At 45.2% G+C, this 13,347-nt stretch overlaps 1 protein-coding gene across 1 annotated transcript in view; it reads left to right on the top strand.

Moving 5' to 3' along the window:
• Positions 1-13,347, top strand: part of cacna1g (calcium channel, voltage-dependent, T type, alpha 1G subunit) — a 360,095-nt gene that overhangs the window by 151,118 nt on the left and 195,630 nt on the right. Inside the window, 1 exon segment of the mRNA XM_052478432.1 lies at positions 12,712-12,809. Within this exon segment, the coding sequence (XP_052334392.1) occupies positions 12,712-12,809 (98 nt within the window).

The following is a 13,347-nucleotide window of genomic DNA, read 5'->3' as shown; positions in this document are numbered from 1 at the left end:
CCAATTTTAACCACACACTTGTTGTTTGTGTACATGGATTTTATAATGTCGTATGTTTTACCCCCAACACCACTTTCCATCAATTTGTATAGCAGACCCTCATGCCAAATTGAGTCGAAGGCTTTTTTTAAATCAACAAAGCATGAGACGACTTTGAATTGTTTTGGTTTGTTTGTTTGTCAATTGGGGTGTGCAGGGTGAATACATGGTCTGTTGTACGGTAATTTGATAAAAAGCCAATTTGACATTTGCTCAGTACATTGTTTTCATTGAGGAAATGTACGAGTCTGCTGTTAATGATAATGCAAGGGATTTTCCCAAGGTTAATGTTGACGCATATCCCACGGTAGTTAGTTGGGTCAAATTTGTCTCCACTTTTGTGGATTGTGGTGATCAGTCCTTGGTTCCAAATATTGGGGAAGATGCCAGAGCTAAGGATGATGTTAAAGAGTTTTAATATAGCCAATTGGAATTTGTTGTCGGTATATTTGATCATTTCATTAAGGATACCATCAACACCACATGCCTTTTTGGGTTGGAGGGTTTTTATTTTGTCCTGTAGCTCATTCAAGGTAATTGGAGAATCCAGTGGGTTCTGGTAGTCTTTAATAGTTGATTCTAAGATTTGTATCTGATCATGTATATGTTTTTGCTCTTTATTCTTTGTTATAGAGCCAAAAATATTGGAGAAGTGGTTTACCCATACATCTCCATTTTGGATAGATAATTCTGTGAGTTGTTGTTTGTTTAGTGTTTTCTCTCTCTCTCTGCCCTTTCCTCCTCACCTATCTCTTTATCTCTATCGCTCTCTCTTTCTCTCTCTCTGTCCTTTCCTCCTCACCTATCTCTTTATCTCTATCGCGCTCTCTCTCTGCCCTTTCCTCCTCACCTATCTCTTTATCTCTATCGCGCTCTCTCTCTGCCCTTTCCTCCTCACCTATCTCTATCGCTCTCTCTCTCTCTCTCTCTGCCCTTTCCTCCTCACCTATCTCTTTATCTCTTTATCTCTATCGCTCTCTCTCTTTCTCGCTCTCTGTATCTCTCTCTTTCTCTCTCCCCCTCTCTCTCCAGAAGAGGGTATATAGTGTAGTGTATTTATCTGAGTGAATGTGTTTTCTCCCCCTCTACATGCCCTGCTTGTCCTCATTCACCTGCTGTATCCTGTTCCATTAGCTAGATGATGTCTACAGACAGCACTGCACAAGTAGGTCAGGATACCCACCATGGAGTAGGAGGGAGGACATGAGGAAGGGAGGGAGGGAGGAAGAGAGGCAGAGAGGGCATGGGGAAGGGAGATAGAGATAGGGAGGAAAGGAGAGATGGAGAGAAGGATAGAGAGAATGAGGAAGGAGCAATTTAATTGATTTAAGCTTTATTTAACTAGGCAAGTCAGTTATGAACAAAATGTTATTTACGATAATGACGCTGGGCCAATTGTGCACCACCCTATGGCACTCCCAATTACAGCCGGATGTGACACAGCCTGGATTCGAACCAAGGACTGTTGTGACGCCTCTTGCACTGGGATGCAGTGCCTTAGACAGCTACGCCACTCGGGAGCAAGAGAGAAGAACATATGAAAAAGCAAAGAGAGGGAGAAGGCAGGCAGAACAGAAGAGTGGGTAGAGATTATGATGAATCAAAAAGGTAAACAATTCATCTGTGCCTCCTGTGCCTCTCATCCTCTCCTCTCCCCAACTCTCTCTCTCTTCTCCTTCTCTCCCCCTTTTCCCTTATTCCCTTTAACAAGCACCTCTCCCATTTCTTCCCTCGTCCTCCTTTCTCATCCTCTCCTCTCCTCTCCCCAACTCTCTCTCTTCTCCTTCTCTCCCCCTTTTCCCTTATTCCCTTTAACAAGCACCTCTCCCCCTTTCTTCCCTCCTCCTCCTTTCTCATCCTCTCCTCTCCTCTCCCCAACTCTCTCTCTCTTCTCCTTCTCTCCCCCTTTTCCCTTATTCCCTTTAACAAGCACCTCTCCCCCCTTTCTTCCCTCCTCCTCCTTTCCCACTCCCTCTTTGACAAACTCAGATTTACTTTAATCCTGATATATTTTCTGCATAGCTGCAGGTACTCTGTGTGTGTGTGTGTGTGTGTTTGTGTGTTTGTGTGTGGTGAGCTATCATCTAGACTAACTTTGATATCAGAGAGAGGGAGCGAGAGTGAGATGGATGGAGGGAGGGAGGGATAGCGAGATGGAGGGAGGGAGGGAGGGATAGCGAGAGAGTGAGATGGATGGAGGGAGGGAGGGAGGGAGGGAGGGAGGGAGGGATAGCAAGAGAGAGTGAGATTAATGGAGGGAGGGAGGGATAGCGAGAGAGAGTGAGATGGTTGTAGGGAGGAAGGGATAGCGAGAGAGAGTGAGATGGATAGAGGGAGGGAGGGATAGTGAGAGAGAGTGAGATGGATGGAGGGATGGATAGCGAGAGAGAGTGAGATGGATGGAGGGAGGGAGGGATAGCGAAAGAGAGTGAGATGGATGGAGGGAGGGATAGCGAGAGAGAGTGAGATGGATGGAGGGAGGGATAGCGAGAGAGAGTGAGATGGATGGAGGGCGGGAGGGAGGGATAGCGAGAGAGAGTGAGATGGAGGGAGGGAGGGATAGCGTGAGAGAGTGAGATGGATGGAGGGATGGAGGGATAGCGAGATAGAGTGAGATGGATGGAGGGATGGATAGCGAGAGAGAGTGAGATGGAGGGTGGGAGGGAGGGATAGAGAGAGAGAGTGAGATGGATGGAGGGAGGGAGGGATAGCGAGAGAGAGTGAGATGGATGGAGGGAGGGAGGGATAGCGAGAGAGAGTGAGATAGAGGGAGGGAGGGATAGCGAGAGAGAGTGAGATGGATGGAGGGAGGGATAGCCAGAGAGAGTGAGATGGATGGATGGAGGGAGGGATAGCGAGAGAGAGTGAGATGGAGGGAGGGAGGGAGGGATAGCGAGAGAGAGTGAGATGGAGGGAGGGAGGGATAGCGAGAGAGAGTGAGATGGAGGGAGGGAGGGATAGCGAGAGAGAGTGAGATGGATGGAGGGAGGGAGGGAGGGATAGCGAGAGAGAGTGAGATGGAGGGAGGGAGGGATAGCGAGAGAGAGTGAGATGGAGGGAGGGATAGCGAGAGAGAGTGAGATGGAGGGAGGGAGGGATAGCGAGAGAGAGTGAGATGGAGGGAGGGAGGGATAGCGAGAGAGAGACTGAAAGGAAAACCCCTCTCATCTCTCCTGATGCTGCAATATGCTGTGGGGTTGCAGTCTTAACACACACTGCTATCTTTTATACACACCCACACACAGATACACACACACACACACACACACACACACACACACACACACACACACACACACACACACACACACACACACACACACACACACACACACACACACACACACACACACACACACACACACACACAGCGCTATCTATCAGTCAGTCACAATTCATTCCGTGCTGGATAACTCCCACTGCAGCTAGCCTGTCAGCGATCCCCCAGAGAGTAGAATTATAACACAAACTGACAAATGTCATCAGAAGAGACGGAGTTAACTGAGTTGGCTGATCCAGTATATAATGACAGATGAGGGAGGGAAGGAGATAAGATGGAGCATGGTGAGAGAAAGAGAGAACATGGTAGTTTTAGCAGTGGGAAGAAATTATCCTTCACCACTGATGCAGTTAATAACAATATCCTTTCATCCTCTTAATGGATAACATAGGATCTGATCCTACATCTGCTGTTGAAGGCCATTTTTACAATCAGTGGTTTCCTATGGGTGAAATTAAGCAAATTATTGTCTCTAAGCCAATGATGTGTCTGTGGGTTTTATGCCAGCACACTATTGCAAGATAGTATTATTTTATTGTTAACTCTGATTGGGCAAACACACAGGCTAATGGAAACTATAGCCATGATACTATTATAAAGTCATTATATAGGGAGGGTTGGCACGCACTGTCATTTACTGGTGTAAGGCTGCAGATGTTACTCTGATGGACAGAGGGGAAAATATTGGGAGGGAGAGGGAAAGCGAGAGAGAGACTTCTGTGCAGTAGGGAGGAGAGTGAGAGAGAGACTTCTGTGCAGTAGGGAGGAGAGTGAGAGAGAGACTTCTGTGCAGTAGGGAGGAGAGTGAGAGAGAGACTTCTGTGCAGTAGGGAGGAGAGTGAGAGAGAGACTTCTGTGCATTAGGGAGGAGAGTGAGAGAGAGACTTCTGTGCAGTAGGGAAGAGAGTGAGAGAGAGACTTCTGTGCAGTAGGGAGGAGAGTGAGAGAGAGACTTCTGTGCAGTAGGGAGGAGAGTGAGAGAGAGACTTCTGTGCAGTAGGGAGGAGAGTGAGAGAGAGACTTCTGTGCAGTAGGGAGGAGAGTGAGAAGTAATATGAGGAGCAGAAGCTCTGGGAATCTAGCGAAATCTATTTCATCTCTCTCCTCTAGCTCTCCCTCCCTCCCTCGCTCCCTACTTCCCTTAACCCATCCCTCCCTCCAACTCAACCTCCCACGCCTCCCCTCGCTTCCTCCTTTCCTCGCATACTCCCCCTCTCACTCCCTCCTTCTCTCCCTCTCTCCCGCCTGTCCTGGCAGTTAACCTCTGCTGCCAGGTGGTACGAGAGAGAGAGAGAGAGAGAGAGAGAGAGAGAGAGAGAGAGAGAGAGAGAGAGAGAGAGAGAGAGAGAGAGAGAGAGAGAGAGAGAGAGAGAGAGAGAGAGAGAGAGAGAGAGAGAGAGAGAGAGAGAGAGAACAAAAACGAGAGAGAGAAAGAGAACGAGAATGATAATGAGAGAGAGTAAACGAGAATGAGAGAGAACATGAGAGGGAGAGAGTAATAGAAAATAAAAAAAGGTAGACCAGCGTTAATTGGAAAGACTGATCTCTATAGAAGGCTACAAATCACATCCTTTTAATTGGAGCAGGTACAGTGTGTCAATATGACCGATACAGATATTACCTCAGGACAATCTACTTCGTATGTCATTGTTTCATTGTCCTCCCTCCCTCAGCCTCTCTCTCATACTTTACCTATTATAGTGATGTGTATGTCTGTGTTAGTGTGTGTGTGTGTCTAAGCATCTGTGTTTTTGTGCGTCTGTGTGCATCAGCTTGTGTATGTGTGTTAGTGTGTAAGTGTGTCTGTGTGTATGTGTGTGTTGATGTGTTAGTGTGTGTGTCTGTGGTGTGTGTGGGTGGGTGGGTGTGTGTGTGTGTGTGTATGTACCTTCTGCCAGGCTACTGTTGACTGTCTGCGTGTTGTTGTACAGATGGGAATGTGTGTGTTTACCATTCTTCATGTGCCAGTCTGCTTTTCCATACACACACTGATAAGTGAGGACAAAGCAAGGGATAGGCTGGCACCACGCCCAAGGAAGGGTGTGTGTTTGAGTGTTTGTGTGCAGTTTTGTGAATATTAACAACTGTGAGTGATCGTTCCCATACGGGATTTGTGTTTGTATATGCGATTTTGTTTTTGTAACGTGTTACATACGTGTGTGTGTTTATGGTCTATATAGCTGTTTTGAATTAGATGAATGTGTGTTTCTGTGTGTGTGTGTGTGTCAGGATCTGTAGATTCTACTCACGCAAAATCTGCCTCAAGGTTGGGCATTCCCGTCCTCCCTCCTCCTCTATCTCTCTCTCCTTTCTTCTCTCCCTCTAGCAACCTTGGCACAACCCTGGGTCAGAGAACACATTCAAACTTCTTTTCCATTTCTCTCCATCATTTGATCACACGTTGTTTCTTCCATTCTCCTACCCGTCACACTGGCAGCCACATCTGGTTCTTATCCAGCGTAGTTACAAGCTAATGCTAATGATAGATAAGGCTACGTCTTCCCTCGGACCGACAGTACAGTGTATGTGCCTCTCCAGTCCCTTTGTGTAATTGTTCTGATGAAGGCCTTTGATGGCCCAGATGTTCATCTTTTAACTTGAATAAGCCCTAAATGAGTTTTTAATTGTTGAACGAGCGCTGCACCGTTTCCTTTTCAATTATTATCAAGGTGTAGAATAACAGTGTCACGTTCTGACCATAGTTCTGTTATTTTATTCTTTGTTTTAGTATGGTCAGGGCGTGAGTTGGGGTGGGCAGTCTATGTTTGTTTTTCTATGTTGGGTTTTGTGTTCGGCCTAGTGTGGTTCTCAATCAGAGGCAGGTGTCGTTAGTCGTCTCTGATTGAGAATCATACTTAGGTAGCCCTTTTCCACCTGGGTTTCGTGGGTGTTTATTTTCTGTCTAGTGTGTGTTGTCACCTTACAGAACTGTTTCGTTTTCGTTGATTCACGTTTATTATTTTGTTCCAGTGTTTAGTTGTGTTTTTGAATAAATCAATATGGACACTTACCACGCTGCGTTTTGGTCCGATCCTTACTCCTCCTCAGACGAAGAGGACGATATCCATTACAAACAGTGACATGCTTCCTAATGGGCCTTTCCCAACAATGCAGAGGGAAAAAGTGAGAAATAATAGAAAAATGATACACAACGAGTGGCTGACTAAATACTTTTTTGCCCCACTGTACCTGTGGATGTATTTCCAGGCCTACCTTCAAACTCAGTGCCTCTTTGCTTGACATCATGGGACAATCTAAATAAATCAGCCAAGACCTCAGAAAAAAGACTGTAGACCTCCACAAGTCTAGTTAATCCGTGGGAACAATTTCCAAACGCCTGAAGGTACCTTGTTCATCTGTACAAACAATAGTACACAAGTATAAACACCATTGGACCACGCAGCTGTCATTCCGCTCAGGAATTCTGTCTCCTAGAGATGAACCTACTTTGGTGCGAAAAGTGCAGATCATTCCCAGAACAACAGCAAAGGACCTTGTGAAGATGCTGGGGGAAACAGGTATCTATATCCACAGTAAAACGAGTCCTATATCGACATAACCTGAAAGGCCGCTCAGCAAGGAAGAAGCCACTGCTCCAAAACCGCCATAAAAAAAGCCAGACTACAGTTTGCAACTGCACATGGGAACAAAGATCGCACCTTTTGGAGAAATGTCCTCTGGTCTGATGAAACAAAAATTGAACATTTTGGCCATGTTGACCATCGTTATGTTTGGAGGAAAAAAGGGGAGGCTTGCAAGCCGAAGGACACCATCCCAACCGTGAAGCAAGGGGGTGGCATCAACATTCTGTGGGGCTGCTTTGCTGCAGGAGGGTCTGGTGCACTTCCCAAAATAGATGTCATCATAAGGTAGGAAAATGATGTGGCTATATTGAAGCAACATCTCAAGACATCAGTTAGGAAGTTAAAGCTTGGTCGCAAGTGGGTCTTCCAAATGGACAATGACCCCAAGCATACTTCCAAAGCTGTGGCAAAATGGCTTAAGGACAACAAAGTCAAGGTATTGGAGTGGCCATCACAAAGCCCTGACCTCAATCCTGTAGAAAATTTGTGGGCAGAATTGAATAAGCGTGTGCGAGCAAAGAGGCCTACAAACCTGACTCAGTTACACCAGCTCTGTCAGGAGGAATGGGCCAAATTTCACCCAACATATTGTGGGAAGCTTGTGGAAGTCCACCTGAAATGTTTGACCCAAGTTAAACAATTTAAAGGCAATGTTACCAAATACTAATTGAGTGTATGTAAACTTCTGAACCACTGGGAATGTGATGAAAGAAATAAAAGCCTAAGTAAATAATTATCTCTAATATTATTCTGACATTTCACATTCTTAAAATAAAGTGGTGATCCTAACTGACCTAAGACAGGACATTTTTACTAGTATTAAATGTCAGGAATTGTGAAAAACTGAGTTTAAATGTATTTGGCTAAGGTGTATGTTAACTTCTGACTTCAACTGTATGTACATATGGGTAAAGTGACTAGGCAACACGATAGATAATAGCAGCAGTGTATGTGATGAGTCAAAAGAGTTCATGCAAAAAGGGTCAATGCAGATAGTGCAGGTAGCTATTGGTTAACTATTTAAATAACGATTTAGCAGGTTTATGGCTTGGGGGTTGAAGATGTTCAGGGTCCTGCTGGTTCCAGACTTGGTGCGTCGCTACAGATTGCCGTGAGGTTAACAGTCTATCACCTTGACTCACGTTGTTTGATCACCTTCCCCTTCTTTCCAAGGCTAGCTTAGCCCTTAGCTTTGCCCATAAGGCTAGTCAATTTAACCTTAGCTTAGATTATTTTAGCCTCTAACCCAACGACGACACCGTGCTTGCCTCACAATAGCCTTAGCTTAGCTCATTGCCTGAAAACCTGCAGTTCTCTCACTATGCTGGCTGGTCTGCTTACTGTTTATCCATTTACCTTGTCTTTCTGGTCTCTGTGGCCCTATGGCCATCTGTTACATCCAACTATCATCCAGGAGACACACACACACACACACACACACACACACACACACACACACACACACACACACACACACACACACACACACACACACACACACACACACACACACACACACACACACACACACACACACACACACACACAGAGAGAGTGAGAGATCAGGTGAAGAAGATAGAGGCTAGAGCTACCGCCTGTACCAGGGATATCCCCATGCCCGAGAGGAAAGCACACACACCTGTGCATATGCAAACACACCCACACATGGACAAACATAATCACACACACACACTCTCGCTGAATGGGTGACTCAGGGAATTCCATCTGCGTGACGAGGGAATTCCATCTGCGTGCCTTCAAAACACACGTGGACAGCAGCTGTTACACACACACACACCTCACAATACCAGAGAGTGAGAGAGAGAGATAACATATATATCAATGAATTGGTGAGGGCAGTCTGCAGCACCCGGCCTCACCCTACTAGAATCTGAAGTCAAATGTCTACTGTTTGCTGATGATCTGGTGCTCCTGTCACCAACTAAGGAGGGCCTACAGCAGCACCTAGATCTTCTGCACAGATTCTGTCAGACCTGGGCCCTGACAGTAAATCTCAGTAATACAAAAATAATGGTGTTACAAAAAAGATTCAGTTTCCAGAACCACAAATACAAATTCCATCTAGACACCGTTGCCTGAGAGCACAGAAAAAACTATACATACCCCGGCCTAAACATCAGCGCCACAGGTAACTCCCACAAAGCTGTGAACGGTGAACGATCTGAGAGACAAGGCAAGAAGGGCCTTCTAGAACCCATTGCCCTTTGTGGTTGTGATGTCTGGGGTCCATTCACCAACCATACCAAATAATGCATGCAGAGCAGAATTAGGCCGATACCCACTAATTATCAAAATTCTGAAAAGAGCTGTTAAATTCAACAACCACCTAAAAGGAAGCGATTCCCAAACCTTCCATAACAAAGCCATCACCTACAGAAAGATGAACCTGGAGAAGTCCCCTAATCAAGAGAAGACAGGCTACGTGCACACTGCCCACAAAATGAGGTGGAAACTGAGGTGCACTTCCTAACCTCCTGCCAAATGTATGACCATATTAGATTACACAGATCCTCAAAGAATTTGAAAACAAACCCAATTTTGATGAACTCCCATATCTACTGGGTGAAATACCAGTGTGCCATCACAGCAGCAAGATGTGTGACCTGTTGCCACAAGAAAAGGGCAACCAGTGAAAAACAAACACCACTGTAAAAACAACCCATATTTATGTTTATTTATTTTCCCTTTTGTACTTTAACTATGTGCACGTCGTTACAACAATTAGAAATGTCTTTATTATTTTTGAACTTCTGTGAGTGCAATGTTTACTGTACATTTTTATTGTTTATTTCACTTTTGTTTATTATCTTCTTCACTTGCTTTGGCAATATTAACATATGTTTGTTTCCCATGCCGATAAAGCCCTTGAATTGAAATTGAATTAGAGAGAGACGAAGAGCGAGACTAAGAGAGAGACTGTGAGAGTGAGAGAGACTGTAAGTTATACCCCACCATAACAATGGAATTTATTAGGCTGCAGATACAGTGCATTTGGAAAGTATTCAGACCCCTTAACTTTTTCAACATTTTGTTACGTTACAGCCTTAAATGGACAAAATAATGTCTTTCTCATCAGTCCACATGATACCCCATAGTGACAAAGCGATAATATGTCTTTAGAAATGTTTGCAAATGTGTATGAGACTCGAAATTGAGCTCAGGTGCATCCTGTTTCTATTGATCATCCTTGAGATGTTTCTACAACTTGATTGGAGTCCACCTGTGGTAAATTCAATTGATTGGACATGATTTGACAGTGCATGTCAGAGCAAAAACCAAGCCATGAGGTCGAAGGAAATGTACGTAGAGAACCGAGACAGGATTGTGTCGAGGCACAGATCTGGGGAAGGGTACCAAATAATGTCTGCAGCATTGATGGTCCCCAAGAACACAATGGCCTCCATCATTCTTAAAAGTTTGGAACCACCAAGACTCTTCCTAGAGCTGACCGCCCGGCCAAACTGAGCAATCGGGGGAGAAGGGCCTTGGTCAGGTAGGTGACCAAGAACCCAATGATCACTCTGACAAAGCTCCAGAGTTCCTCTGTGGAGATTTGAGAACATTCCAGAAGGTCAGCCATCTCTGCAGCCAGACGGAAGCCACACATCAGTAAAAGGCACATGAAAGCCCTCTTGGAGTTTGCCAAAAGGCACCTAAAGGACTCTCAGACCATGAGAAACAAGATTCTCTGGTCTGATGATGCCAATATTGAACTCTTTGGCCTGAATGTCAAGCATCACTTCTGGAGGAAACCTGGCACCATCTCTACGGTGAAGCATGGTGGTGGCAGCATCATGCTGTGGGGATGTTTTTCAGCGGCAGGGACTGGGAGACTTGTTAGGATTGAGGGAAAGATGAACCGAGCAAAGTACAGAGAGATCCTTGATGAAAACCTGCTCCAGAGCGAAGGTTCACCTTCCAACATGACAACGATTCTCAACACACAGCCGAGACAACGCAGGAGTGGCTTCGGGACAAGTCTCTGAATGTCCTTGAGTGGCCCAGCCAGAGCCCAGACTTGAACCCAATCTAACATCTCTGGAGAGACCTGAAAATAGCTGTGCAGCGACGCTCCCCATCCAACCTGACAGCGCTTGAGAGGATCTGCAGAGAAGAATGGGAGAAACTACCAAAATACAGATGTGCCAAGCTTGTAGCGCCATACCCAAGAAGACTAGAGGCTGTAATCGATGCCAAAAGTGCTTCAACAAAGTACTGAATAAAGGGTCTGAATACTTGTGTAAATGTGATATTTCAGTTTAAATTTTTGTATACATTTTCACACATTTCTTAAAACCTGTTTTTGATTTGTCATTATGGTGTATTGCGTGTAGATTGACTAGGGAAAAAAACGATTTAATACATTTTAGAATAAGGTTGTAACGCAATGTGGAAAATGTCAAGGGGTCTGAATACTTTCTGAATGCCCTGTATGATTACCTTCTGTGTGTCTTTGTATGTATTCTTGTATGTGCTCTCTGAAAGTACACTGGTAATCATGTACCCTTGAACAGGGTCGGGGGGAGTAACTTGTTTACATGTCATCAGTTACATGTCATCTTGTTAATAGTATCTTCTATTGCTCTCTGTCTCTGTCTCTCTCTCTCTCACTCTTTTTCTCTCGGTCTCTGTCTCTCTCTCACTCTTTCTCTCTCTGTCTCTTTGTCATTCAATTCCATTTCAATTTGATTTTTGAAGGGCTTCATTGGCCTGGGAAACATATGTTAACATTGCCAAAGCAAGTGACATAGATACGAAACAATGCAAATGTACGGTAAACATGACACCCATTCTCTCTCTCTCTCTCTCTCTCTCTCTCTCTCTCTCTCTCTCTCTCTCTCTCTCTCTCTCTCTCTCTCTCTCTCTCTCTCTCTCTCTCTCTCTCTCTCTCTCTCTCTTCATTCTCACCTCCCCCTGTGCAACCCGCGCTCCTTCACTGCAATGGTTCTGGGAACTCACACGCCCACTCACACTCACTGCAGTAGAACATCAATCTTTTTCTCTCTGAAGGTTAAGAACAGCCATGATCGTACAGTAGTCATGCCTTCACAACATCCTCTTCTCAATGACCAGTGATTCACTCTGCTATTGATGTCTGAAGAGGGATACACAGTGGCATGTACTCGCTGGTCCCTTTGGGGGGGGGTGTGCTCGTATGTGCGTGTGGGTGTCTATGCATGCAGCTCTTAATCAGTCCAGGTCGTGCAGTTCAAGTGGATTTTATTATGCATGAGAGAGTGTTTGCCAAGACACACTCGTTACAACCAGACATACACACACAGACACGTTGAGGAAATTGACAAGCACAGATTGAATAATGAGACATCAGCTGATGAATTACCCAGAGTGAGAATATGTTTTACATTTACTCTGTGATTAAACCTATTTTAATATTTTAATGTCCCGTGGACTGTCCCATAGGCAATAGGCAGTAGATCTATTGCATAGTTATTCAAACCTTACCCTACGAGGTCTACTGCTGGCTTTCTGATATTTAATTGCACCACCTGGTGTCCACGGTCTAAATCAGTCCCTGATTAGAGGGGAAGAATTACAAAAAGCAGTGGAAGTGGCTTCAATGTTTATGTTTGAATTTGAGGGCAATAGAGGATTTGAACACACACAGGTTGAATCAACGTTGTTTCATCGTCATTTCAATGTAATTGACGCTGAACCGATGTGGAATAGATGTTGAATTGATGTATGTGTCCAGTGGGATGATATCATGTGTTTGTGTAGACTGACTGGGGCATGGCACTAACAGTGTCTGTGTTTGTTTTGTTCCAGAATGCTAGAGTACTCTCTGAACCTGCAGAATGTGAGTTTCTCAGCGGTGAGAACGGTTCGAGTTCTGAGACCCCTCCGAGCCATCAACAGAGTACCTAGTGAGTAACAACACCTCTCCTCTCCTCTCATCCCTTCCTCCTCTCTCCCTACTAACCAGACAGTGGTTCAATCAGGGTCATTGGCCATAGCCAATCTCTCTGTGTTTCTTTGATGAGGCTGATTTGTCTGGGCTCTGATTCCACTCCGCTTTGATTTGCTTGCTCCCCACCTTCCTGCGTTATCTCGCTCTCGCTCTCTATCCTCCGCTCGCTTTCCCTTCTCTCTCTGCCCTCTCTCTCTCTTTATCTCTCTCTTTATCTCTCTCTTTATCTCGCTCTCTATCCTCCGCTCTCTTTCCTTTCTCTCTCTGCCCTCTCTCTCTCTCTCTATCTCTCTCTATCCTCCACTCTCTTTCCTTTCTCTCTTTCCTTTCTCTCTCTCTCTCTCTCTCTCTCTCTCTCTCTCTCTCTCTCTCTCTCTCTCTCTCTCTCTCTCTCTCTCTCTCTCTCTCTCTCTCTCTCTCTCTCTCTCTCTCTCTCTCTCTCTCTCTATCTCTCTCTATCCTCCGCTCTCTTTCCTTTCTCTCTCTGCCCTCTC

This window comes from Oncorhynchus keta, chromosome 24 (assembly GCF_023373465.1).
Source record: "Oncorhynchus keta strain PuntledgeMale-10-30-2019 chromosome 24, Oket_V2, whole genome shotgun sequence".
NCBI classification, from domain to species: domain Eukaryota; kingdom Metazoa; phylum Chordata; class Actinopteri; order Salmoniformes; family Salmonidae; genus Oncorhynchus; species Oncorhynchus keta.
The sequence above is the reverse complement of the archived record's forward strand: the minus strand, read 5'-3'. Positions and strand labels throughout refer to the sequence as shown.